This window comes from Idiotropiscis lumnitzeri, chromosome 18 (assembly GCF_059441095.1).
Source record: "Idiotropiscis lumnitzeri isolate Australia: NSW breed Sydney's pygmy pipehorse chromosome 18, RoL_Ilum_1.0, whole genome shotgun sequence".
NCBI lineage: Eukaryota > Metazoa > Chordata > Actinopteri > Syngnathiformes > Syngnathidae > Idiotropiscis > Idiotropiscis lumnitzeri.
Genome location: NC_142408.1, coordinates 6,626,508 through 6,654,410, shown reverse-complemented (window position 1 = coordinate 6,654,410; position 27,903 = coordinate 6,626,508). Strand labels below are relative to the sequence as shown.

Sequence of the window (27,903 nt, the reverse complement as noted above, 5' to 3'; positions counted from 1 at the left end):
AAAGTAAATATATCTTTTATTGCAAAATCGTTCGGGGGAGGGGGGGACTTCACATCAAACTGAGTAGAAATATTTTTTCTTTTCAAAGCAGGGACCATTTTATTTTATTTTTTGAAGTCTTCCAAAGGCAATACAAAAAATATGTAACAACGTGATGCAACAATAAAGAAATAGTTTATTATTAGACACGAGGAGCATTTGTGGGTGAAATGTTTTTCCGCTGAAGTTTAAATTGCTTTGAGTATTGGGTGGCAAGTCTACTAATCTCGAGGTATGTACACTTTATAGATTTGCGCCTGCTTGAAAAAAAAGAAGAAATTCGAAGGCTACTAGCATGTCAAAATCATAAACAATAATAAATCCAAACGACAACGTTTTTGCATTTCTGCAAGTCAATGCATTCCATGTTTCCACAGCTGGATTTGAAAAAAGTTTCTCATACACACTGCACATCCCAAATATCAACACACGCACACTCAAACAATTTGCAACAATATAACCAAAAGACTTAATATTATTTGTCCAAAGTCAGTGCCTTTCATTCCCATCTTAAAAAGTCTGTTGGGATGAGTTGTGGGGGGCTGAGGTGTTGGAAGGCGGGGGCGGGGGGTTCTCCTTGATAAGTGGGAGGACGGGTCATCTCCGAAACCTTCGAAACGGCCTGCTGTGTGATTTGGAGTAGGGCTCCCAGCGTTTCCTCTCTGGCGGCTTGTTATAGACGTAGGCGGACGGGCCTGAGTACTCCTCATCTGGATTCTCCTCCATCATCTGCAGCTTGGCCTCGATAGCGCGGATTTTAGCGCTTGTACTTGAGGACGACACACACACACAATCAATCAAACTTGAAGTTAGCAGGCTTAAAGGGAAATACCGGTGCAATAGTACCAATCGTAGTGTGAAATATTAAATGGAGGATAGTGATGGGGGTGAGAGGGGAAGATCAGTAGAGAGAGATGATGCGCATCTGGGGCGGGCAATGGAGGAAGACGGTGTTTTTATTTCCCCTCGCGCGAGGGGTGAAAAGCGCCATTTCAAGTCTACACTAAAGTCCAAGTGTGCAGTCTGTCCCGAGAAGAGCTCTCGAGATGGCATCTGAGACGCTGTCTCTCGCTAAGAGCCCTCACTCAGCTTTATTTCCGACGGTTGCACACGCGCCGATGAAAGCTTCGGGAGGACAATAGCCGCTCCCCAAAATTAGAGGAGGACTTGTCGACATGACTGTGGACATGCAAGTAGATGATCGATGACATGGACTGAGGCTATCTCATTTTGTAAATGAAATGCTTTTAAATGACGAATTATAAAAATAAAGATAAGATTAAAAAAAGAAAGCAAAAAGGTAAAATCCAATTTCTATAGAGACAATGAATACATATTAAACAGGAAAAAAAAACGGAACTCCTAGTAAACATCAAGATGTTTCCGCTGTCTTGATGAAAAGACAAAAGAGATGCCTCCGTTTGCAAGTGCCCTCCATAATTATTGGCACCCCTTGTAAAGACGTGTTAGAGGCCTTAAAATAAATTCAATGTTTATTCCAGAAGCATATACTCATACTGAAAATTATAGACATGGTTCACCAGACACAGACCCAAGCTCCTCCCATAGCCATCTAAATCCCCAGACCTCAACCCCACTGAAAGCTTGTGGAGTGAGCAAAAGAGGAGAGTGCAGACAAAAGTAGAGACGAGGCCCCAGATTAAATTAGAGGCGCTTGAATTTAAAGTTGGATTTTTTTTTTGGACCTATATTATTTTGGAAAAAACAACAACAACAACAAAACAAAAAACAATGTATTAGAAGTTAAAGAACATATCTTAACCAGGGGTGACAAAAATCATGTAGGGTAGTGGACCCCGCTGGAATGTCATCTGAATCGGATTGTAACGGCCAATCAAAAATACAATAAAGTATTTAAAATATATAGCGTGTTTAAAAAAAAAAACAATTCTTGTCTATATTAAGAATTTCTTATGTACGTGTGGCTAAAAAGCGAAGCGTAGAGAGTCTCAGTCGCTGAAATATACAAGTGCAGTCAATGAATGGGGCGATCATCAAAAATACACATACTTAATTTCTCACCAGTTTCTGTTTTTTTTTTTTTTTTTTTTTTACTATTACGTTATACAGTACAGTGGCCCGGGTAATCTGATACTTTTATGTCAGCTGCGCCAAATGGTTTGGGATTATAAATAAATAAATAAAATGATTTATTTGTTCATAAAGGCATGTGATGTGTGTTCACAAACACAATGAGTAGCAATTTGCCTCAAGCACCTTGAGAGTTGATCAAAGCAGTGCCGGCACGTTTGTGTTTTGGCAATAAACTCCCGCAGCAATAAACACGTGAAATTCATGTCACATTATGGAAAAAAAAAAATCAGTCGGTAATGTGCTCAAACAACCTGAGGTGGTTCGTTGTCAAGGCTCCCTCGGCTCCGTCGCCGCTGCTCGACGGCTCCAAGCTGGAAGGCATCGTCTTGTCGTTACGGAACCCTTCAAACCTCTGCAGATGACGACGACGACGAAGATGATGATGATGACGGCGGCGGCCAGAGAACAAAGGAGTGGGCACGAACAGAGATGGAAACAGAGAAGCACGCACAGATGGAGAGAAACAAAGTCAAGAGGTGAAATAACCGATAAGAGTGTGACGGTCATAATTCATTCATTTAGCAGAAGATAGCATCTAAAAGGAAAGAAGGAAGTTTGTTAGTTGGGCATTTTGCAAACAACAACAGAACATGCAGAGAGGGGGGCACTCCGATAAAAAGACTACCCAACAGGCTGCCGTCTGCACTGATTCAGCTTAGCTAGCCAATTCTCGTGACCTACGGATGAAAATATAAAAGAGACAAGAAACAAAATGGACATGATGTGACAGGTGGAAAGAGAATGCAGCACTTGTTACCACACGGGAAAAAAAAGGGCCACGACTGTTGAGCAATATAGACGTTTTGGGTCGCCAAGGGAGATTTTTTTTGTTTTGTTTTATAAAATCACCTTCAAAATTCTAACATCAATTAAACCATGCTAAAGGATATCGTAATTTATTTTTGAGAACGAAAACAGAAAGAGTGACGATAACAAAATGTATGTTTTTAAGAGGCGAATTTTTTAATTTTATGACAATATTTTTTTTCCTCCAAAGACACACTTTGTCGGGGGGAAAATGTGCTAGCCTTGGTAGAATAAAGCTGTGCTTCTTCAACATAAAGTTATTACAAAGTTTAAAGAAGCAACAAAGTAATATTATTATTCTTTCTATGTGAAATAAAAAATGCAACTATTTTCTTGTAATATATCTTTTATTTTGGAAACGACATTTCCTCATTAAAAAAAAAAAAAGGACTACAGTCTCAAAATACGACTAATTGCTTTATTTCTTTTTTTTTTGTGAAGCGTCAGATCAGTTCTGAATTATTTGATATTTTCGCCTTTAAGTAAGCCATACATACAAAATAGAATTGATATCAAGGCATCGCTGGAAAAAGTATATTGCTTTCTAAATGTCAACCCGATTTGCTCCAGGAGCAAATTTAGTTTTGTAAGTGGTGTTTATTGTTGAAATAAAATAATCCGGATTAGCCCGAGGTGACGAAATGTGACACTGTGTGTGTGTGTGTGTGACTGTAGGGTGTGATTCATCTTTATACAGGATATCCCTCCACCATTTGCCAGTAAGCAGTCCATTGTTGAGAGACAAGAGATCCCACTGCTCTCCCCGTCAAGTATCGCCTGGAGATGTAACGCCAGGAACGGCGGCATGAATCCACTTTTAAAACACGTTTTGCACGTGCCAAAATTCAGCCTTCAGCTGACGTAGAAGTGACACCGTTGCCAATGTTAAAAATGTCAAATTTTGCACCTTTCTCCTGGGTCACTACACCTGTACGCCGCCCCTCCCTCCCGCATTTCGTCAGTGCGTGTTGAAGTTGTCGCGCGGCAACGAGCGAGTGTGACACTTACCCTTACCTGCGCGTGTGCCCAACGCACAACCAGTTTCTTGGACAGTGCCAGCTTGCCATTCAAGCACTGGATGGCTCTTTCGGCCTCCTGCAGACAAAAGGAAGACATTGTTGATGTTGTTTGTCTTTGGAAAGGCCAATCAAAGTGGTCCTCAATTTTCGCATCATTTTAAGGCGACACAAGAAGGTACACTTTGTTACTGCCATGCTTACGGTGTCTCATTTGATTATTTATTTATGGCCTGGAAGTCATATCAAAATCTTACATAAATGTGACTTTACAACCGGACTACGCTAAATTACGATTTACAAATTCAGGTTACGGGACTCCGTTGTAAACCAAGGACCCCGTGTATTAATGAAGCACTTAATCTGGGTGTGTGAGTAAGTGTGTGTGAGTGTCAAAGATAAACACACACTTCCTTTGTATAACTCTTCTGGGAGGACTTCATAGCCCTGTGATAGACACTGGCTGTGAAACTAGATGCTTATCATGATCCCCCCCCACCCTCCCGGGCTTATTCTAAAACAAATACAGGCCGGCCGGCAAGTAAAGTTGGAAAGGGAGGGGACGTTAAGAGGAGGGGGGGGGGGGTCTCTTCTCTGGAGATTTTGATACAAAACAGAATCTACTCCAGCAACACACACGATTACGTTGTAATTGTTGAAAGATGGACATCATGACGACACATAATAAATGTTGGGCAGAACCCTCTTCTGTTTAAAATTGCTCCATTTTTTTTTTCACAAGTCAATATTATAAATTAGTCAGCACACTGATCTGTTATTTATTTATTACATATTGCTGACTAATCGAAAATATTTGAATGGATCGGTCCCACCGGCAAACATTTTCTTTGCAATAAGGAGCTATCGGCTCGCCCAAATTTAAGCCCGGTATTCTGATTAATTATTGCGGTGGTTGAATCAGAATTAAGCGGTCACATACAACCGTTTTCATCCATCTCACGCCACAGCCATTTTGACGTTTTACCGCCCTCTGCTGTCAACTGAAATTGATGTCAAAATGCCCTGGGGCTCACATTGATAATGTCACGTGACCAAACCCAGAAAACAGGTGAGCCGTGTCGTTCCGGCTTCACATCGGACGTTGCGCACTGATCCACGCATCCCCGACCAATGCGTAAACTTTTAATCAAAATCGCAACGTGTAAAAACGAAACACAACTCTTGCATTTAGCTGAAGAGGAGAAAAATTTCCAAGTGTTAGCTTTGTAACAGATGCATAACGTCATGTTAATATTAATCATGCGTGTACCTCTCTGGTGTTGAAGTTGACAAAGCAGTAGCCTCGTGGTTGCCCCTCCAGAGGACCGGACTTGTGGAACAGGAAGTCGAACTGTTTGACATGGCCAAATTTTTCCAAGAGTTTCACCAAGTGATACCTGCCAGGAGAGGAAACATGGGATAGAGCACACACATGAACAAAAAAAAAAAAAAAGCCACAAAAGTTACAAAAAAAAAAAAAAAAAAAAAAAAAAAAATGGTATTTAACTTTTTTTTTTTATTTAAAAAAAAAAAACGCTGGAAGAAAAGGAAACAGTTTTGTCTCCACATCAAAAGGATTGTCATCGTGCAGCCGGCCGGTGCACAGTGTGAATCTGTCAAGTGCACGGGATAATGAGAATGGCAGCTTTCCCCTGCCTGACACCTTTTTAGCAGCGGGCCAGCTGGTGTGGCACGCCTGAGACAGTAAATCTTTTATTGAGACAATGCCGAGGATACGGTAGCAGGACAATGAGGGAATAAAACAAAGGAAGCCGCGAGCTCCCCTCCCGTGCGCCCGACTGCACAAACAACATCCAGCCAGAGAGACTGAACTTGGATATGCGCTCACGGAAGAGCTATGCACTGCGAGCGTTTGCAAGCGTGGGTACGGCTGGGCTCGTAGCGGCATGGGAAAAATGTGTCTTCAGGGAAAAGAGGCTGGACAATGAGACTTGCGTCACCTGCCGACATCCAGGCTCGACTTGTTCGAACGACAATGAATTTAAATCAAATCAAGATCAGAGTCCTCCCTCGCGGTATTTTTAGACTCCGACTTTAGGCTATGTTTACACTTAAATCCCAATGACCAGGATGGTCCCGTTTGCCTGAAAGTTAGTACGCCGTGGGATTTGTGCCATTTGTTTCCCTCTCATTTCAAGACCTGTTAAAGTCTGCGTCAGTAAAGGGTGAGGCAAATATTTGACGATGACATCAATATTTTGTCAACCATTAATTCATGAATCCAACCAAAATTCACATAGACACTGCGTGCACATATTGAACAAGAAGGCCCAAATTTACTAAAAAGATGGCGTGGCTTTTGGAGCAAACATCGAATTCACAAAGCATATCCATAGGGGATCACTACTGCTTAATGTCACTTAGAGAGCAAACCGCTCATGTGCATAAACTCCGAAATATAGAGGCGATCACTTTGATATTCTCTGAGATTTATGTGGGCATGAGGCAACATGTGCATGTGAATTTTGGAGACAATTGATAATAGTTTGCTGACAGGTCCGTTCTTCGGTTAGGACTTCAAGCTTGCCTTGTAAAAATGTCATCGTCCTACGAAAGCCGATATTACAACTAGGAATATCAACACAATATTGTGCAATGTTGCTAACCCTATTCCAAGAAAATACAAAGCTTTTTTTTTTTTTTACAGAAACTTACAAATCAATCCACAGACTACTTTGAAATGAATTTGTTGCTAATAGCACTCCAAAGAACACACAAAGAAAGACGTCAGACTCTGTAGGACTCAAGGTTTTTTTCAACACCCTCTTATTGTTTGGCCGTTCATTAAAATCTCAAGCGGGTTTGTGTGTCTGCCTGGCAATACCAGGATAGCTGCATGACAATGCGTAGTGTGTGTGGGAGCGTGGATGGGATGTGGAGTGCGATTTTCCAGGTTACAGTACAGTTGTACACTTATACAGCTCCCTCGAGAGCTTTCGACCACAGATGACTTCTGCTTTTCCCAGACAACACCCTCCAAACATATCTTACCAACATTACCAGTAAGCAATTAGAACACTTTAAACACTAAAGTTCACATTATGGTTTGAAAAAGATTTTTTTTCGTTATCAAGTCCAACGTAAACACACGCCCATCTAAAAAGAGGAAATGAAACCTCTGAGTCAGTGGTAGAAAAATACAGTTTCCAAACAGACGGGTGCATATACAATGCAGACACTCCAAGAACATTTTTGGATACTTGCAACAGAACCACAATGGACAGCGCCTCATGGGAGCTGTAAAAAGCGCCGGAGGAAGAGGAGGAGATTGAAGAGGGGGGGGGGGTGAACCTGCAGAGAGTGAGAGTAAAGTTCAGAGTGCCAACGTTTACGGCAAGGTGAAAGGTGGAGGCGGGAGGATGCCGCTGAGAAGGGAGCGAAATGAAAAGACAGGTAGTGAGACAAATGAGGAAAGGGAAAAAGGTGTGTTGCAGCCGGGAGAGATTGAAAGCATGCAGGAAAGCGGCCCGCCAGGACTGGCGTTCGACACCTGTGCCTTACAGGAATAACATGTCATATGAGATCCATGTTGAAAATCATCACTTTCAATTAACTCTTTAACAAACGCATCATTTCAAATGAAAGCTAAATAATCAATGACATCATTGGAAGTGTTAAGCTTTGTGCAAGAGCAATAGGGGGACCGAGCAATGGCTCTCTACGTTCCTCCTCAAGTGGACACAGCTATGCTCCGAGGAACAAAAAGTGTCCCGTCCGTCAGTGCCAGCCAGCAGCTAATTAATCTTCCCAATCAGCAACAGCAGCCAAAGGCATTTCTCATGTTTTCTCTTCATACGGTGCACAAGTAGCGCTATTTAAACAGAAGTGGAGCAGGGCATAGGAAAGGGAAGGAAACGCCTGTCTAGACGCCCACCAGAGCTGCAACACATATATTCTGTGGAAGCCCCCCGATGAACACACAAAAACAATCTCCGAACACCAGAAAAATAACCCTCCACTCCGGCACATTGTGAACAGCACAAATGTGTCGCTTTGAGATCACCTTTATGCACATTCTCCAATTCCTATGCATAACTCAGAGAAAAAGATGGTAACATTTGTAGTTTGAACATAATTTGGGGATTAAATAAAATAAGTCAAATGGAGCGTTCCAATGCGGCCACACTCGGCCGTGGAGTCGGCCTCCTTGCTGGAACTTTTTGTTGGCTGAACATTGACGCCCCGAAGCGCCCCCGCAAAGCGCACCGTTCAAGAAAACCACCTCCAGGGTTCATCGATCAAGAGTTTATCCGAAGTGCAAAATCTCAATAGGCCAACTTCAAGCGTACTTAGGATGAGTCAATCTCGTGTTTGCCGTTACGAGCGTGGTCATTGAACAAATCAAACTTGTAGGTCAAGCTGGTTCCGTTAATATAAGTTTTAAAATTGGCTCTTGCCATCATTTAAATGGAAAATGTTTTTTTTTTAAAATGTCACAGAACAGATCATCTTTGACCTTCAAGATACATCTGTAGCATACACACAAAATAAAGCACGAAATGCACACAGACACAAGTCCAGGTTGACAGAGAGAAAGTAAACAGGGCAGGTGGGTGAAGAACGACGGCTGCCGCTTTTGCAGAGCAACTCCACGCCTCACTGCCACTGTTTCACACACCCAAGCCCGTCTGTTCAGTCTCAGCCTGCAACACACACGCGCTACACACACAGCTCATCAATCATGCATGCGCAAACAATGCAGCACCTCTCCTCGGGAGGTAGACGTGGGTAGCTTTAGACGGCAACGTTTGGGATTTATAACACAGACTGCCAAACATCAGTCTTGCCTCGACCACTTTAAGGCTGCTTAGAGTTGGCAGCTTCACGTGTGTGCGTCATATTAGTAAGTTTTGGGGGAAAAGTGGATTTGTGTGCCATTCTCACCACATTTGTTACAATTCTGGGATGCAAGTATTCCTCATTGTACTGTCATCAACAGTATCAAGCTATAATTTAATACACCAACGAGATCATATACCCACTCAGTGATTTTGGGATCGATGTTGCCTATCCACAAGCGATTTCCATCATGGGCCCCACTGTCTGAAATGATGGAGGCATTTTCCATAGTTTCTGCGGCAGACGCCATGTGTCCACTGACAAGGCAAAGAATAGCATTAGTTCTACATTGCCTACTAATTATTCAGTATTGTCGTGATGATCAATCACAGAGGTCGGGCAATAATTACACACTTTACATATGAGCATGGTCTATAATATGTAACTACACTACAACCAAAGACACATGCAGCGCCGAAATCAATTTCGTATAATAATGGAAACCGTGCGATGTAGTTCTTCTAAACATTTGACGTCTCATGTTGCAGAACAAACTAGAACGTGTCGTTCGATTTCAAAACGCATCTTAAATTCACCACTGGCTACTCGACATTACTTACTATGCTCAACGGTGACCAAAGTGCGGCAAAACGACTAGGAAAATCGAACAACCGATGTTAATTACTGCTTGATTTCAGCAGGTTACTAGCGATTAGCATGTTTACAACATACCTCCTCGCTCTATCACACCCGAATCGAATTCCCCTCTGATCCCGTTTTCGGGATGCTTCGGTTGTGTCAAATAATATTAATAATACTCATTCTAACTCTTTGGAGTTAATTATTGATGTTAAATTAAGTTGAATGTCTTGTTTTCAGCGCGAGGCAATATATTTACTACAGTCGAACGACACAGGCGCACAGTGATGCCGTCATTCATTTTGGGAGCGCACTCGTTTTCTACGTTGCATAGCCCAATTGCACACTGAGTAGTTCTGTTCACGTGTATTTCCGCTCGGTCGGCACACTTTGTGTTACATTTCAAGCGCCACTGTCTGTAAACCCCGTCCAGGCAAGATGACGATTGATTGTCTAGCGTCCCTTCCCTGTATCATGCGCCTGTAAAGAATTGCAACAGTAAGTACGCTAATTTGGGGTAAATTAGCATATTATATGTGTTTTTAGCGGCGTTATTATTGTAAATTCTGCTAGACTGGGTTTTTTGAATATGTGTTCCGAGTCGAGAAAGGTTGGTGGGGAATCTTTCAACATGCCGACCTTCACACTTATGGAACTTTAATTTACTCGTTCCCAGTTATTCTAAAGTATGTCCAGAACATCTTTACATAATGTTGCCGCACTACCTTTTATGTTAATGTCTAACATTTTAATTAAGAACATATTTTAATTCGTTGTTATGAACATTTTGAATCAAGTGTACGATAGGTAATGTCACGTGACGTACATTTTCACATTCTTAGGGCAGTGTTATCAAAATAATGCATGTTGTATAATCGCTACATCCAGCCCAAACTGCTCACGAGGAATCCATTTAGATTAAAAAGCGCACAAATTATTTTCAGTCATGAAACAGGCAAATGACCATTGAACAATTCCTCTTACTGGAAAATTGATGTATTTATGATTCATAACATTATACATTACCATTTTAGTTGCACAGAGAATGGATGCATGGATGCCCTGTTAGCACACCGCGGTATGTTCCCAAGTCCACTTATTGTTGTGTCTGTACTGTTACGGCTTGTCCTTGCCATATATTGAATATAAATACATAACCATGTACAAATGTGAGCTGGCATACAAGCTACATAGCGTTGCAAACATTTTGTGTTCAACCTTATTGGATGGAGATGAGATTAAACCAGGAACAACATGATCAGATATCATTTTTTTGTTCACACTGTAAAGTGTACAAAGGAGACCTCATGCGGGCTCACCCGTTGCTTTGCAGCAGTAGAAGAGGTTTGAGTGCAGCTGCATCTGCAGGATGTCATGTTACAGTATCCCACTGACCACCTGTGCTCCACGTTTTCTGCATGACTTCCCCTCCAAGGAGCTCCGTCAGCATCCCACATCAGGGCCGATCTGCTCTACCACAGTTGGGTCAGATCATATCAGCTTGTCAGGAAAGTCTGCCTGCCAAGCTTTGAAAGCCTGTTAGGAGTTTAACATGGGATGCGGTGGTGGTCCGCCTTCGACATATTCGGTTATCAGTTCATCTCTGGACGTGTGCCTCATAGATACGGTTTGTGACTTTTCTTTTTGGTCGTTACAAGTTGGGCTACGACTGAACCGCTTTTCTAAAAAAATAAACGAAACAAAAAAAACAAACACACACCCATGCCCACATATAAAATTGATCAATTAGTATTTTTTTCTCCTCATTTGTTTGTACTGCCCTGTTCCTGTCAGAGTTCACTCTGGTGATTGCAGAAACTTCTGCTCACTGAAGAAATGAATTCATTTTAATAAGAATGTTTTAACAGTGAAGCCCTGGTGGAGGTCTGCACGCCACAATTTCTTTTCTTAATTCTTCATTTATCATAGCAGTACTAATCCACATTCTGTTTTTGGGCCAGCGCTGTGGTATGCTTCTCCCCTTTCAGCTCACGGAGCGTTCTTCACAGCCGGTGACATTGAAAGACAGGCTTTAGTGTGTTTGCGTCTGCGGTCTTTTGTTGCTTCAGAGTTTGTCTGTACTTGTGTGCAATCTAAGGTTCAGCGGCACAGTTCGCCATCTGCAAGGTGGGAGGTGGTGAGTCCATAATCAAGTCAGAGGGGCTGGTTTGGTACATGTGTTCAATGAATGGACTGGGAGAAATCTCCAAACAGCATCACTGTATGTGTACTTAAGTGGGAGAAAAGACTGTTGGTACTAGATGTATGCCTACCTCCTACTGGCTGATATGGGCTATTACCACTTTCTTTTCTTTTTTAAATACATAGAGGTACAGTAATGGCCTAAAAAAAAAAAGGCTAGTCTGTTAAATTTATCGAATTTGAGTACACAAAAATATTACTAGGGTCACACTTGTCTGATTGATACTTAACCCCAGTGGAAAAAATAGTGATTTTAATTTCTGTCAAATAATTATTTACATCATATTTAATAAAACAGTATATGTTTATTGAGGTGAGTTCAACTTCATTTATGGCTACAGATTTTTTTGTTGTTGTTTTTATCGATCGTTAATCAGAATGCGCCTTATTGGCATTATACTTAGTGTACAACGGGATTGGAGCTTTCTTTCAAAGATGCTCCAGTTTCTTTTTTGTACACAGTTTGATTTGATAATAAATAAAACAAATATATTTATTATTTAAATCAATTAATTACAGCTACATTCTATTTTAAAGCTGTTAATAATAAATCAATTTTAATATCTAAAAATATTGCCGTCAAATAAATGAAAGATCATGTCTGATACATAAGCTCGCTTCTTTTTTTACGCGTTTATTGATATGCAATTGTCCAAGAATGTTTCTGTTCATATATAACGAATATTGTGAAATTACATATTGAAAAAAATCATTAAATTGTACAAATGATGGTTTCGACATCGATGCATATATTCTAAAAGGGTGTTTCTGTTTGTATGTTTATTCTTGTTAGTAATGGCGGTGAATCATTTGAGCCGACTGCGGCCGCTGCTTTGTCAGTCCTTGCTGGGACAGCTCAGGTGTTCCTCCGCGGTCACCGCAAATCTCAGCGCCCAGACTTTGTTCCCCGGCGGCCCGCACCACCCTGCTGCGTGCGTCCGTCTCTACGCCACCAAGAAGGCAAAAGGTTAGTGCGCCAAGACTTATTTGCAGCCTCTCTCACGTTAAACATTCTTTCCCGTCCTCCTCCTAGCCAAGACAAAGGGACAAACAGCCAAGGTGAATATTAGTGCCGCTCTGGTGGAAGACATCATCAACCTGGAGGAAGTGAAGGACGACATGGCGGCTGTTGTCAATGCGCTCAAAGATGACTTCACACGCAACCTCAGCATCAGAACGTCACCCGGTATGATATCGTCCGCACACACTCCTTGTTTGCATCATGGAGTGCCATAGCCCGAGCCCACTTTGACCATGATTTCCCCAACTACATCCAGGTCATGACCTGGTGCCTCCGGCCTGGAAAGATGGTAGCTCGGTTTGGGATGAGGGTCAAAGGGGGATGAAATGGAAGGCTTAATGGGCGGAAGGAGTCAGCTCTGAGGTGGTTCGGGCTTTGAATCTTGGTTCTAGGGCATATGTGTTGCATTTGCGTGCATTTTCTCATCATAATCATCCCTTTTTGAAGAAGTGACCAGCTTTTTGCTGGTTAAAATGTTTACATTCCATTGTCACATGTTGCGTTTGCATGTGCTGAAGCAGCAATAGAAGAACAACCGTCCTTATATGGTCAGTGCTCATATTTGTCCTTCTCCTGACCACCCTTCTTCTTTTCCGTGTTCTGGCTCAAACATCTTCAATTACAAGCACAAAGAATTCTCCTTTCCATCTGCTTCCTCTGCCTCTCTCGCTCCATCCATCCATCTGTCCGTCCGCCTCGCTTCTGTCCAGCTGCACAGTAATCCGGGGAGGCAGCAGGACTTAGGTCTGACAGCAGGGATGAGATGTTGGAATGAAATGACGTCAGTTGTCCGAGCGGCCGTGCGTGTCTCGTGCGCAAGTGAATGTGAATGTGTGTGTTTTCTACAAATTTCTCATCTGGATTTAATCAGGAGTAAGTGTGGCTCTAACTGTATGAAAGTGTGTAGAAAGCCAGAGATAGATGGAGAGAGCACATCCGCGGGGTTGTTGCGGTCAAAGCTCGGTTGCCAGGGCAACGTCCATGCAGCATCTTCCTGTCTGTGCCTTGAAGGATTAGTTTGACTTTCGCACGTATTCGACGCAGTCATCCTTCAATCAGGCACAAACCTTCAAAAGGAAAAAAGAGCAGGAAGATTCGCAGTGACGCGTTTCAGTTTAATGAACAATCGGATAATATTTTTTTTGGTGCTGCTATTCATGGCTATTTAGCATATTTTGAAAGTGTTTAGTCATTTGGTTTGTCAACGCGAGTTTGATGGTCTTGCGTATCCGAGAGAGAAGCGCTATGAACGACCACTTCAGCCGAGAAGAATGAATAATAATGATATAAAGAGGTTTTACTTCATTAATAACCAATTCAGTAATGGATACTTTCTAGACCAACTGAAATCAATACAGTTTATTGAATTTGATGTGTGCGAATGATTATTATACTGCCCGTTTATTGTTCTTGTCAAAGGCCAAACCCCACCCCCTTTTTTTTTTTTTTGTCATTATCATGTTTGATGTTTTTTCACATCTTCAGTAATGTGGTTGAGATTTTTGATATTACCTGCCAGATCTCTTACCTCTGCCTCTCTTGGTAAAGAAATGGCCGCCTGTCTGGCCAGCGTAAGTGCTAACAGATGTTTAGGTGCACATTGTCAAGGCACGAGTAACAAAGACGGACAGGCAGAAGGTCATCGGTACAGATCAGCAACTTTTTGACCGTCTTTATACTCTTCATATCTTCCTCTGCGTCTGACCCTTGGAATCAAATGATGAAATAATCCCATGGAGAAAAGTGAGTCATCTCACTTTTCTTTCAACCTCTCCCCCCAACACACACACACACACAAATGCACAGCACCAGCAGTGTCATGAGTTGCAACCTCCGCAGCCTAAGCAGGCAGAGAGTGATCGAAGGCAGAGGTGCAAGAGAAGGAAACAAATGCGTCTGAAGTTAGCCAGATGGAACAAGAGGGGTACGGGTTGGGGGGTGCAGGGGGACTTGTGTTGGGGGTTCGAGGTCAACACACCTTTGCTTCTCTCATCACTGAAGGAAGCAGAGGTGCTCATAAAACGAACCAAAAATCATTTTCATGATTTGCACCCATGACAAAAAGTATTGACAATCCCATTTGTTGCCATTGCAAATGTTTCGTACTGACATTTTGTCCATTCGCCCTGTTGCATAGGAGCTCTGGACCACATTGTGGTGTCAACACCGGATGGGAAGTTCCCTCTCAACCAGCTGGGCCAAGTCTCCATGAAATCCCCTCAGCTCATTATGGTCAATATGAGCAGCTACCCTGAGGTAACACCATCGCTCCCAAACCAACAAACACACCTTATTTATACGTGTGTGTGAAACGCACGAGCATGCTAGGTAGGATACTTCCTGCTTCACAGAAGAGAACGCAAGAGATGGGACGGCACTCCACAAAATTTCTTGGAAATGTGTTTTTCTGTACTCCTGCAAGACTAACTTAACAAGCAAACAAACTGTAGTTAAATAGTACCTCTGGTCTTGGTTCTTTCGCACTTGGCCCAGGCTATAATCTGAGGCTTGAAGTGAAGCCGCCAGTGCAGACGTAAATGAAACCCGACCTTTGCGTCTCACGCCAACTTGGTCTCATATGCTAATTGATGGATCGCTCGAGGAGCTCTTTGTTCTGGAGTGAAAGATAACACCGTGAACTTGAACTGTGTGTGTGTGTGTTTGTATGTACGTAGATATGTCTGCGCTGTGTGTACGATGTCACCGAATAGGAAATGACCTCATTTTACCCCCAGGTTAGGAAGGAATGGATTATTTTTCTTTGCTTTTTTAAAAAATTTTTTTTTTTTAAATACCCTCCTTTCCTTCTTTAGCGGTACAACACTGTACTAATCACAGCTCTGGTTTATCCAGTAGGCTTATAGTGTCCAGACTTTTCCAAACTGGTGGTCTGGAAAGTCAAAGCGCTTTGTTTTTTCCTCTTTTCTTTTTTCAATTTTTTTTTTTTTTTTTTTAGCACAATTAAGTCATTACGCAATCATCTGGCCGCTCATTTTCCATGTATTGCCTTTTTCTTCTTCGTTTCATTTCACTCACAATAGAACTCCTGACTTGTCAGGAAATTGAACAATTAAAGCAACAATATTTAGTAATCAACCTTTAAATGAGCTCACTGAAATCACACAGATGGAATAATGACTTAATAGTAGTACTAATACGGAGCATTTATTCCAAACAGGAAAATGAAAACCGTAAGGCGAGAAATTCGAAGTTTTCTATTTCGGAACAGGACACCGGGAAAATGCGGCAAGGCAGGTCAATGAAATGACTGTATGATTTCGTCCTGCACACAATTAGTATCAAGTTCAACATAAGTATTGAATTGTTCTAGCTGTCATTATACATTGTTGTAGAAATTAAAAAATACTTTTCAGACCATTAGGTGTCATTTCCCGCGGCCCACCTGATGATCTCCAATGTGCCACTACACAGTGATTGAGAATCACTCATTTAAGGCAGAAATATGCGAGCCCTGACCTAAACCTCATCCTACACACCCACCGAGATTGAGAGCCAAGGGGATAGGGTATCGAGTAGCGGGGGTGGAATTGAATTTGGGGAACCCGTGAGTCGCAGGCTGCATTTTTAGCCACAAGTGCCCCCGGCCAGTGGTCCTCTGGTAAGTGTTTCTTAGCAGTGACTCCAACCGCAGACCACACACACGCTCAAGCCGACACACAACACATGCACTACTCTGGCGTGCACGTCGCTCACAGAGGTGAAGCCGCCGTGCCCGGAGCTAATAGGCTTATAATGATGCCTATCCATTAGGAGACCTTCCAGTTGCCCTTCAATTGTTTTCCACTCATTTATTAACAAGCAAGCAGGCCTGCGTAGGTGAGCATCACCCAAGTGCTCGTACACGCAGGCGGACAGCAACGCGCATTCCTTTCCGCTCACTTCTTGGCTTCCAACGCGGGCCGCCCGCGTTTGATGTGTGTAATTTCCCCTTGTCCCCACTTACATATTAACAAGAACCTGGCCTGAAAAATTCCGGTTCGTTTTTCTTTTTTTGTGCTTAAAAAAGAAATTGGTCGTCACGAGCGCGGAAGCGGTGATGAATATGATGCTGAGAACACTCAAACGTAGGTAGGAGCCAAATCGATCACTTGCCCCGCTCCAAGAGAGCAAGCAGAGGTCTGTGCTCTCTGGGCGATTTCAGCAAAAAGGAAAAGAAACAAGAGCTGAATGAATTAATTCAATGCACACAAATAAGTTCCTTTAATCTCATTGCCATTTCTTTCCCCCAGTGGAAAACTCCAGAAGGAGCTGTCTAGAAAGAAGCGAAGGGAGAGTTGAAAAAAAAAAAATAATTTGAAGGATATGCACATTTTTATGCATTTTTAAACTCTTTGGAATGCTCAGCATAGGGAATTGTCATGCGGGGTAAATTTATTTGAAGTGATTTTCCTTTCTTGTGCAGCATCTGGTAACCTGTTTACGATCTCGCAGTCATGCCCTTTTGTGTCCAAATGATCATTGTCAAGATCGCGCTCAGCTTTTTCCTTTTCTTTTTATTTTTTTTCAAGTTTTCCTTTTTTTGGACTACCTAGCGTCTAATGTCAGGCAGGATGATTGCCGATTTTAAGGCTATCTGATGTCCAATCAGACTAACATTGCGGCCATTCCTCAAAGAAGGATCTCGCTCTGCAGTTTAGATCACAACACTAATCAGTCGACGAGCTCAGCTTCTCTTAATTGCATACGCAGGTGCATGAATTGCTGTTGGCAAAAAAATGCAATCGCTGCAGGTTGACAAGAATGAGCCTGTGGTGATTTCAGAAGGAACGATTCCATGCGTGGATCACATGACAATGATTTGGAGTGCAAAGAGAACACTGTCGCAAGCTAATTGTGTTGTTGCGAATGATAATGCGATTTTGGCCATTCTGAAAAAAAGGGGGGGGGGACGGCAATATGGCAGAATAGCCATACAAATGCAGGCATGAAGTCATACGTATGAGACTAAAGTAATAATATTTTTAGGAAAAATGTGTTAAATATAAAGTCTAGTTTACAAAAACCTACGTGAAAAAAAAAAATCTGAATTTGATGGGGATTTTTCTCAAAAATTGCAACCTAATGGAAAACATTTACCTATTTTGTGAAAGGGAATTTATATTACTGTTAGAAAAAGTCACAAAATGATGAACAAATATCGTAATTTGCAAGCCTAGTCGCATTTCATAAGACAGAATAGAAACATATTTATGTTATTCCAAAAAAAACATTTTTTTTAGAATGAAGTCGCAATGCATCGGAAAAAAAATCTTTTATTAGCATAGTTGTAGTCATTCTAGAAAGCTGTCGTATATATACAATAATGAAGTAACGTTAATTCAGTCATGCACATTAGATTTCATAAAGTACTTTTTAGTCTGCGACCAAGTATAGACTTTTTAGAGTAAAATATCCCAAATTTACCGTGTAGTAGACGCATACACGTGATTGAATGAGGACGGTTAAAATGTTGTCCAGTCGTCGTTTGATCGACCAGCAACCATTTGAGCAGTTTAAGTTAATGGCCTATTTATTCTCGTACCATTACAATAATGACTTTTTAGGATGACTTTTTTCCTCCTTGTTTTCCCCTTTTTTTTTTTTTTTTTTAAAGTGTGGTCCGAACACTCATTTGTGTGATTGGGAGTGCGTGTGCGTGCGTGTGTGTGTGTGTGTTGCCAGCAGACTCTCTTGTTGGGTCACTGTGGGTCAGCGCCCTGCCCTGCAACCTCTCAGTCCTGTCCCGCAGGACTTGGCGCTGACAGTGGCCCAAGGCACTTCCAATGTGTACGGGTTGCCACACACACACACACCCACGCGCACACATGCAATTTCCCCACCTAAACACACACAACATACAGAACACCTTAATGACTGCCAGCTGGAGAAAGTCCACTACCTGCAGTCGTAGCTTTGATTTTTCTTTTTTTTTTTTTTTTTTCATTCACCCCACCTTTTCTTGTGTGTGTTCCTGTGTGCGTGTGTTTGTTGGTGTGTGCATGGCCTCAGGCTACGGCGGCCGCAACCCGTGCCCTGAGAGAGAGTAGCATGAACCTCAACCCTGAAGCGGACGGGACAATCATCAAGGTGCCTGTTCCTAAGTGAGTCTCTTTCTTGCACACTCCTGTTTGACTATTTTTCTGTTGCATAAACCATGAATTGCGTCAGGAAACGCTTTCAATGGGCCAAAAATATGAATATCTTCATGTTAAGATAGCTCGTAATATTGTCAGTTGTAAGTAAAATACAACAAAAAAAAATTTGAAAAATGTTACTTTATAAAAATATAATTTCCATAAAAAGTACTTTTGCTCAACAATACAATACTAAAGTGCGAACAATAAGTCATGATGAGTTGAGTTTGAATAGACAAGTCGACTCGTCCGTGTGTTAACGTTGCCATTCCGCTTTGACGCTTGCTGCTTGAAGTTGAGTAACTGCTAAATTGTGTGTTTTGGGCTTCTCATCCTCCACTTGGCCAGTTTACAGAGGACTTTTCAACCGCCAGAATTGTCAGTTGCACTTTTAAGCAAGTCGTCTTTTTACATTTTACGTGGTACAAAAAAGGTTGAGGACCTCTCTCATGTGCTAAAAAAAAAAAAATCAATGACATCATCAATTAATATTAGTAAAGTCATTTAGCCAGCTGTGAGCTGTAGCTTGCAAAAAAAGTCAGAAATCCTTGAGCATAAAATTGCACTAATGGCGTGAGGTTGTCATTGTGAGTGAAATCTAAGTAATTCCGTGAGGAAAAAAAAAAAGTCTTGTAATTTAGCGCTGATGAATTTTATTGTCATTAATTTGAGTCTTTCCATGCATTCCTTCGCTGTCTCAATTGTGCACATTTGCATATAAGATGTAAAGCAAGGCCGTTTGTTTATGTGTATGCACATTTCCCCGATGGATGCAGCGACTGCAGCAGCAGGTGTTAGTCGGATGGAGAAGGGACACACGCGTCGGACCGCTCTCCCAAAAAACTCCCCCCCCCTCCCCTCCTCCAATCAGTCTCGGCACGCTCCCGAGCCGTCGTTTGCATTTGTAAAGAAAAGAGACGAAGGCGGCCGTTGATTCGCGGCGGAATCAGCAATTAGAGCGTATTGTTTGTAGTAAATAGATGCTCCTCGTGGATTGTTTGCAAATAGTCCATGAGGCTAGATAACGGCAATTAAGGACAAAGAAGCAGAATGACACGGCGAGTCAAATTTTTTTGGAATGATTAAAACAAGCGAGGTGATTACAAAAGTTGTCGGGTTGATGAATGTTTCATTTCTGGAGTGATTGTTTGTCAAATTGCGGCTTCAAACTTTCCACGAATAACAGCATGATTTTTAGCACTTTGTTCTGCGCTTGTTTAAAAAGTGATCACGAAAGGTGAGTTGGGTCATATCCACGCAAGGATGTTTTAAGTGTTACAAATTGAATAGCTAAGGTTGATTCGGTCACAAGAGTTGGCGAGTGATCGAGTTTCCGGGACTGTTTAGTAAAAAAATATGAATCGCAGTTGCTCGATGTGGCGACGTTGCAAATTATCGCACGGAGGCTTTCACACCGGCGAAAAATCCATTTGTGGATTATAAGGGAATGAGACGCGAAAGTCAAAACCTTGGTGTTGGCCTGCTTTCTCAGAATTACTCGCTACGACTTTGGGAAAACATTCCGGTAGTCTAAAAATCTTTGTATGGTTGGGAAAAAGTCTGTTTAATTTCACCATCGCCAGTCAGCAAAGTCTGACCAGTAAGTCAGTCGACTGTGGTTTTTAAACGTGCAACGTCTCACTTGCGTGCCAGGGATTAAACGTCGCTGTTTGTTTTGCTCCCATTTATTTGGTCTACTCCCTCACAGAGTGACACGTGAGCACCGAGAGAACCTCGCCAAGACGGCCAAGCAGTTCAGCAACAAGGCCAAAGACTCTCTGAGGAGAGTGCGCTCCAACGCCGTGGCGCAAGTGAAAAAGGCAAAGGAGGGACACTCGGAGGACACCATCCGACTCGTTGAGAAACAAGTACGAGCGAGGAAGAACCAAAAAGGTTTTCCTGGTCATGAGCGCGACGCTTAACTGTCGCCGTCTTCCGTCTTTTGGCAGATTCAGCAGATGGCCGACGGCATCGCAGCGGACATTGACAAACAACTCGCAGCCAAGACCAAAGAGCTGCTCAGTTGAATGTGAGGATTCGATTCAATACGTCATCATTTTGTCACAGCCACATCCAAAGTCGGGATATGTTTAATACGCGTTGTGTTGATGTTCTCCAGCAACACGGACGCGGTGGGAATAGCTTTTGGACTTTGGTACCGGTTTCACGTGACGGCTCACACCAACTTGACGATGGATAAAAAACGGTTTTGTTCTGGACTTCTTCCTCCATGACAGTGGGATCGATGAATGTTGTTTTGGAGTCAAAATGGGAAAAGGGGCTCAAACAACACAGTTAGCGTTTATGTGTGGACACTCAAAATGCTCGTCTGGGGAAACTTGCGCAAACATGATGGACCACGCCGTCATAGCTTCTGGAACCTTTATTGTTTTTGCGTAAGCGTGGTTGCTCTAAATTAGTTTGCGGAATACGCACAAATCAACATTTCAACCGTAGCGCAAAACTCCCGTTGGATCCGGACCACAGTCGCCGTGTTGTAACCAGAAAAAGGAGATAAATAAATAAATATTCCAATTTAGCGTCCCCTCCTCCGGGAGTTTCGCTCACTTCTGTTGCCTCGGCACTTCCGTTGTCTTGTAGCTTTTGTAAATCCGTTGTGGATTTGTAATAGCGTGTTTTGTTGTGACCCTTCTCGGCCAGCGTACCAATGTCTTAAAATATTCTCTTGACATAATTCTGTTTCAGGACAATTATGATTTAGGACCTGATTTGGACTCGCACCCATCAACCATTAGTGAAACATCACATCACGGGCAAAGACGTAAAGAAAAGTCTTCTCTCCTGTTACGTCTTCAAATAAATCTAGCACTGGGAACAAATGGCTTTTTAATGGGATTTGTGGGCTTCCTCCTCATCAAACCTCTTGCCGCAAAGGCTGTCTGTTTATGTAAAACAAGCGCACCCGTCTGGATGTCAACTGGCTGCTTTTTTTTTTTTCTTCTTCTTTTTTTGTCCTGGTGGCAAAAGCAGACAACATCATCGAGTTGCTTAACATTTGCTTCACATTCAAGATTTAAAAATGCCAATGCATGTCTACCATCGACCACACGTCTTCTCCCCTTTTAAATGATTATTGATGGACTCTATTAAAGCCAAACCGCTTTGTAGTGCGTTTGTGCGTGCGTGATCGCTCTTATTTTCTTTTTCTCCACTTTCAGTTTGAAGTCGAATCCGCCCTCCCCTCCTTCTCCGCCTACATGACTTTGAGTGATAATGGACTTTTCCTGTGTGCGCGGATCTGACTGTCGGCACCACAATGGTCCATTAGGGTTGAGGGGAGGCTTTTAATACTATCTTTGTTTTGAAATAGCTGCACAAAAAAAAAAAAGAGGATGGCACTCCTCTCATCGTCAGATTGTATGAATGGGAGCGAAACAATTAGCGTAGACTCCTGCTTTCCTCTTCCTGTGGTTTTGTCTTTATTTTGATTTGCTTTGGGTGCAGTCCAGCTGCCTCGCAAAGCACACGTGATTGATGTCACGCTATCAAGCTTTCCCTTCGTTCAAAATAAGGTGTTAGAATAAAGTCGGCCCGCGTCCTTCAGTGCGGTTTCGCTTTAATGGGCTAAACAGAGCCGAGTCGTTGGATAAACAAGAGTTTAGCGAATGAGCGTCTGTGGAGGGGACGCGGGCGGCCTCGCGTGGAAATGGCAACGTTCTCCGGGCCATTCCGTGTCCAGATGTCAGCAATTTTGGGGGCATTGTGTACCTTGGCCTGCAACAGAGGCTTCATGATCGATGAAGGGCTGAAAATCTCCAAGTCTCTGGCGCAACAAGCGCAGGCCAAGCGTGAGGAAATTGCTTTCAGCTGATAGCTTCATTTTGCTTGACATTTATCAAGTGGAAGATGGATTCTTTCTTTCTTTTTTTTTTTTTTTTTTTTTTTGGGTTGAATGTTTACCGCAAAAAAAAAAAAACGGCACACAGCGTTCCTCGGCTCGTACGCGCGTGCGCGCCTTCCGTCTTTTTAGAAGTTGCGGCGTGTCCGTTGGCCCTTCCGCAGAAAAATATACAAATCTAAATGAGTTCGGTAAACTTTTTGGGGATTTGATAGCTGGGCCTTTTATTTGCTTTTGGTGCACGAAGGAAAGATAACCACATGTGCTGTGATAAAAGTGACGTGCAAACCGACGACGGAAAAATGAGCAAATCACAGTGTACACGACAGGCCACTTCAATAGGTACACCTGCACAATCTGACGAGCCACTACCAGATGTAATGTATACTAGACGTCAGCCTTTAGAAAGAAAAGAATTCTCGCTCTAAACATTTATTCCCCCCCCCCCCCCCCCACACTACAACAAATAATGGAAAGTGGGTCAAATGACTCTCTTAATTTGGACAAATTATGACACCCCGAATTGATCAATGACATGACCAGCTAGGCTCGACAAAATTCCAGAGCCACTTTCCAACAGGTAAGCAGGGCTGCATTCATGAAGTTAATGTGGTGACAGTTGGAGGATCTTTGTGTTTGCTGATTTGTGTTTGCCACCTACACACAGCGAAGCACATAAGTGTTACCTCCGTAAGTGAAAATGCTTTTATTGTCCTTATGTTGCAGCTATTGTTTCGTTTTATCGTGCAGATAGCGTATAAGTTATATATGAGGTTAAAATGCAAGTAGGGACATGTTGGGGGGCAATTTGCACTCGTGTTGTTGCCACGACAGCTTCGCATCCACCTCTTCGACGTACTTCCGTATGCTGATTTTTTTTTTTTTTTTTTGTATTACTTATCTGAGAGTAGCATGACACTGGCGTGTAACAAGCCACACACATAAATCCCTTTACTCGCCCCCTCATCACCTCTGGAGTGCAAAAGAGTGTATGAGTCGAGCACAAAGATGTCATCGAGGCTCCAATCAACGCTTGAATATGAAATAAAGCTCTCCGTGGGGACGCGCATTTGGAGGCACGCATTATGCGGAAAATGGCTCCTTATGCAAATTAATTTGACAAGAATCTGATGTTGGGAAGAGCATCTCTGACCTTTTCAGTCATCTTACTTGGGCCTATTAATATTTATAGATATAATTGGATGAGCCCGGGTGGCGTGAGGCCTTGTTCTGGTGTGGTTAGCTCCACGCTGGCCCCTCCGCAACCGCGCCACGCTACAGGTGGACGCGCTTACTTTCTGCGGCAAACTGAGATTCTTTTTAAGGAGGAAGTTGGATATCCTAATAATCAGGTGAACTAATAGCAGGCGGTAAGAGTGTTTCCTTCCGTGCACTCGGTATGTCAGTCATTCCCAGAATTGCTCCTGTCTGTCTGGTCTGCGAGCGGAACGTGCGTCCACGCAGTAACCCCCACTTGACGTTTAATGGGGACCACACTACCCCCCCCCCCTTTTTTTTTTTTTTGGAAAGTGGGGGGGGGTTCAACTGATGTGCTTCCACACACCTCCCGTCTCTCCAAGGTGAACAAAGCCTTCCTCAGTCTAAAGTGGCCCAATCTCAAATGATTAGCGGCATGGGAGGAATTACATATTTAGCTTTACGTCCGTCACCATTTCCTCCCCGCTGCCTGATCTGAAGTGACTGGCGAGTGGTGCCCTCCGTGTCGCTATCTCTGTGAAGCTGAAAAAGACCCCCCGCCCCCCCTCCCGGAACATTCCCCACCCGACGGGAGGCGGGTGTAATCAAGGGGTTCCGACAGTGTAGGAGATGAGAGGTGCAGGGTGGACACTGATGACAATGGCGATTATATTTTTCGGATGTCTGTACCTTTTTTTCGTATGAGGAGCCATTTCTGTTTGTATAGAGGCCCCCCCATGAAGCTCATTCTAAATTTGTGAAAAAAAAACAAAAAAAAACATCATTCAGTTGTCAACTGTATTACTGTCATTGTATTTTGCCCCTGAACGCTGGCTGCAATTCGGATCGAAATAATTGTGCCACCAAGGCTTTCCAAAGCTTCTTTTTTGTTGTTTTCTACAATTCGATTGTCCTATCTCAAATGCCACTCGGGAGTCGATACCACCTCCTTCATTATCCGATCCATACGAATAATCTATGTGTCCTTCAGTCCAACCCCCTCAACTGCTCAAACTTGTTGCACTTCATCCTCTATACCATCAGCTCTCGCTCATAAATAAAGCAGATGAACACCGCCAAAGCCATTGGACAGGAAGCCTGTTAATCTGCAATCCAATCCAACCCGAGTCAAGAGTGAAACCCGGCTCAGCTTGACTGAGCAGGACCTGCGAGGAAGGAAGTGGAGGACTCAGGAAGCGGCGTTCCGAGCTTTCACCAGTCATATCCATCACTAGGCCTGGTGATGGAGGCAAGATTGTGTGTGTGTGTGTGTGTGTGTGTCGTATCCATCACACGGCCAGGAGAGCAGAGTCATTAGAGGGGCTGGGCCGCATTTTAACTAAACATCTTTTTCCATAAAATAAATGCTTCCAGGTTACCGCGGGTCCCGGAGAAGCCAGGTCGCTCAGCGTTTGCTGCCACTCATCTGATCCCAATTACCAGGCAGCGCCAGGTCACAGCCTGCGTGGATGCACACTGGAGAAGACAAGCAAGCAAGTGTGCCTTTCGCTTTTGCTTCCAATTGACACATCGCCACCCCGGCGTGAACCTTTACACCCCTTTACGTTTCTGTGACTCGGGACACACACGTTACACTTTTAGCGGTTCTCAAACAGAGGGGACCCCCCCCACCCCCACGGGGGGTAATGATTAAGGTTTGCCTGAAATCTTTCAATTTGCCCCTGTCCAGCACATCCATGTTCTGCAAAGACTTTGCTTAATAATAGAGCAAGTACTAAAATGTGAATTGGAGATTTGTTTTCCTACTTCCTGAACTGGATAGAGTCATTTAAATATTTCTTGTATTTTAAAACTACTGGTTTCAAAGTAACCCAGATTGGGTGAAATGGCTAATTTAGTGCTGGGGCCAATGCTCGGTTATTTACCATAATACATAATGAAAAAAATCCACAGTCCAGGAGTAATTTTGCACAATGGTCCAGCAAAAAAAAAAAAAAAAAACCTTTTTTTTTTTTTTTTTACATTGTTTGGTGGTCTACCATTACAGAAAATGCATACTTTCATTCCAACCATAAATACCATATTAATTTCTAATTTCACAAGAAGTTGTTGTCTCGCGGTTGTTCTATTTCCTGTTCCCGGTGTTGTCGCGGCAGGCCAGCGAAATAAAAGCGTAAATGCCTTTAGTTACAAGTTCTTTTTACCTTCTTGATGTTCTTCTCAGCACTGAGCTAATGATGAAAAGTAAGTACTACTGCGCTCGTATCCTGCTGTTCTAATAGTCCGAATGGTCAGTTAGCCACATTAGCCCGCCGTCGTTCACGCCACATGTTGTTAGCTCTTAGCATTTTGGAGAGTCACCGAACGTTTTAACGATTATTTCTCCTTGCTAAATAACGTGGGCGGGTGTGGGATTTACATTAAATATTGTGTGTGAGATTATTTTTACGTCCACTAGATGGTGCCAATGCTCTGTCTTTTCTTTGAGTTTTTGGGGCAGGATATAAACATGTTTCAAAAGCATTTAAGCTTTATTGGTATGTTTTGAGTCATTATTCGTTCGTATGTACACTGATGATAAAAGACACCAGACGATCGTGGGAGGGAGAAAAAAAAAAACGGCGTGGCGTCTTATACTTGGAGAATGACCTTTTACCTAGCGCATTTGGCTGAGATTTGACTTTGTCTGCTGGTTTGAGATTTTGGTCCAAAAAGGAGTAAAAATAAGCTATGCTGATTCATGAGTTATGGTTGTCAGTATGGCGGTGGTTAAAAAACTACCATTTTATTGGCAACATTTTGTAAGAAGATGAAGCATCTTTACTGTGTCAGGAGTTACCACAGCAAATCACTTGCATGATATGTGTGCCGCAGTTTTGACACCAGATGACCTTCCAACTTGTGAGCTTGTCACTAGCTTACTCTGCCGTAAAGCACGTGTCATAGCTAACCATGTGCTTTTGGCGGTATAGTTTGAAACTGTTTAACATGCTCGACATGTATTTTCAGAAGATACTTTAATTGCTTTTTGTTCTTAATTTGTACAAAAGTGGCTCGTGACTTTGCATCAACAGGAAGGTGTTTGTCCCTGGGTGACAACCTCAGGCCCCAAATGATTTGACCTCCGAGCGCTGTGTCCAAAGTCAGCAACAATGTTGCCCACTAATTCATCAAACCGTCACCTGTTTTGTTTTGTTTTTTGCCCTCCCCAAATTCCCACATTCAACCCGATCTCATGGTTCAAATTGAAAATATGTAACCCAATTAATGAGGACGCAAGAAGAAGCTGACAGCTACTTTCTCAGCGACAAATGCATCACTCAGCAATTAACCAAGCCAATTTAAGTGTGAAAGTCATCATGGTGTGAACTTTGACCTGACACCATCAACCTGCAACAACTCATGTATTTGCTTTTAGTTTTCAATACATTCAAGTGGCACAATTGGACTTTTCAAACAAAATTCCATCAGTCTAGTGGAGACAAATTTGTAAGTTAGCCGTTTGGAATGCAGTCAGTCGGTCAAGTGGTGATAAATGTATGAAGGAAACGCCAACGTGCAAGGGAGGAAGAGTCCAGCGCGCTGTTCTGTTATGTATGTATAAGCGCGTGCATTCCTTTTGGTGTATGCACCGTGTGCATTTACATCTCGACATCATCATAGGATAATTGTTTCCTCATGCTTGCCTTCTTCTCCCCGCGAATATTAATTACCAGGAGATGAAACCAACCCCTTTGGTCTGCAAAGTGGAGGTCGAAAGTGGAAATAGGGGCTGTGTGTGTGTGTGTGTACAAGTGTGTGTGAGCACGTGGGAGTGTGTGTGTTTGTGCAATTGTGTGGCTGTGAATGCAAAGAAAAAACGTTTGGGAGGAAAAAACAGGAGCCAATTAATTTCAGACATAAATAGCTCATTTATTTCTTTAACTCTTGGGGTGGGGGGTGGGGGTTGAAGTATTTAAGTGTTGCTTTTTAAACCGCTCTGCTCCTTAAACGCAATTCATCCACTTCCATATAATACATTTTCAAGAAAGGGAAAGAGCCAAGATCAGTTTCAGGAAGTAGGAGAAAAGACAGGAAATTCAGGAATTGTAATGATATTTGTTTATAGTAGTT

General features: G+C 42.7%; 2 protein-coding genes across 6 annotated transcripts; one reads left to right on the top strand and one right to left on the bottom strand.

The window, feature by feature from the left end:
* Positions 1-155: 155 nt before the first annotated feature.
* On the bottom strand, positions 156-9,728 carry rbm18 (RNA binding motif protein 18). Of its 3 annotated transcripts, none has more exons than XM_088280834.1 (6): positions 9,398-9,728; positions 8,981-9,094; positions 5,248-5,374; positions 3,970-4,056; positions 2,406-2,506; positions 156-808 (listed from the first exon to the last, which is right to left on the bottom strand). In XM_088280834.1, exons 2-6 carry the CDS (start codon positions 9,085-9,087, stop codon positions 637-639), a joined length of 594 nt encoding a protein of 197 aa, XP_088136960.1. In that variant the 5' UTR covers positions 9,088-9,094; positions 9,398-9,728; the 3' UTR covers positions 156-636. The 3 variants fall into 3 exon arrangements, with proteins under 3 accessions (XP_088136960.1, XP_088136961.1, XP_088136959.1); XM_088280835.1 differs by having other exon boundaries at positions 3,976-4,056; positions 9,510-9,727; XM_088280833.1 differs by having other exon boundaries at positions 9,510-9,726.
* Positions 9,729-27,719, top strand: mrrf (mitochondrial ribosome recycling factor). Of its 3 annotated transcripts, none has more exons than XM_088280832.1 (8): positions 9,729-9,914; positions 12,412-12,585; positions 12,652-12,804; positions 14,777-14,895; positions 18,649-18,740; positions 20,482-20,641; positions 20,723-20,802; positions 25,204-27,719. In XM_088280832.1, the coding sequence occupies exons 2-7, from the start codon at positions 12,414-12,416 to the stop codon at positions 20,798-20,800; spliced, it is 774 nt and encodes a 257-aa protein (XP_088136958.1). In that variant the 5' UTR covers positions 9,729-9,914; positions 12,412-12,413; the 3' UTR covers positions 20,801-20,802; positions 25,204-27,719. The 3 variants fall into 3 exon arrangements, with proteins under 3 accessions (XP_088136958.1, XP_088136957.1, XP_088136956.1); XM_088280831.1 differs by lacking the exon at positions 25,204-27,719 and adding an exon at positions 21,480-21,613; XM_088280830.1 differs by lacking the exon at positions 25,204-27,719 and adding an exon at positions 20,893-21,317.
* Positions 27,720-27,903: the final 184 nt, after the last annotated feature.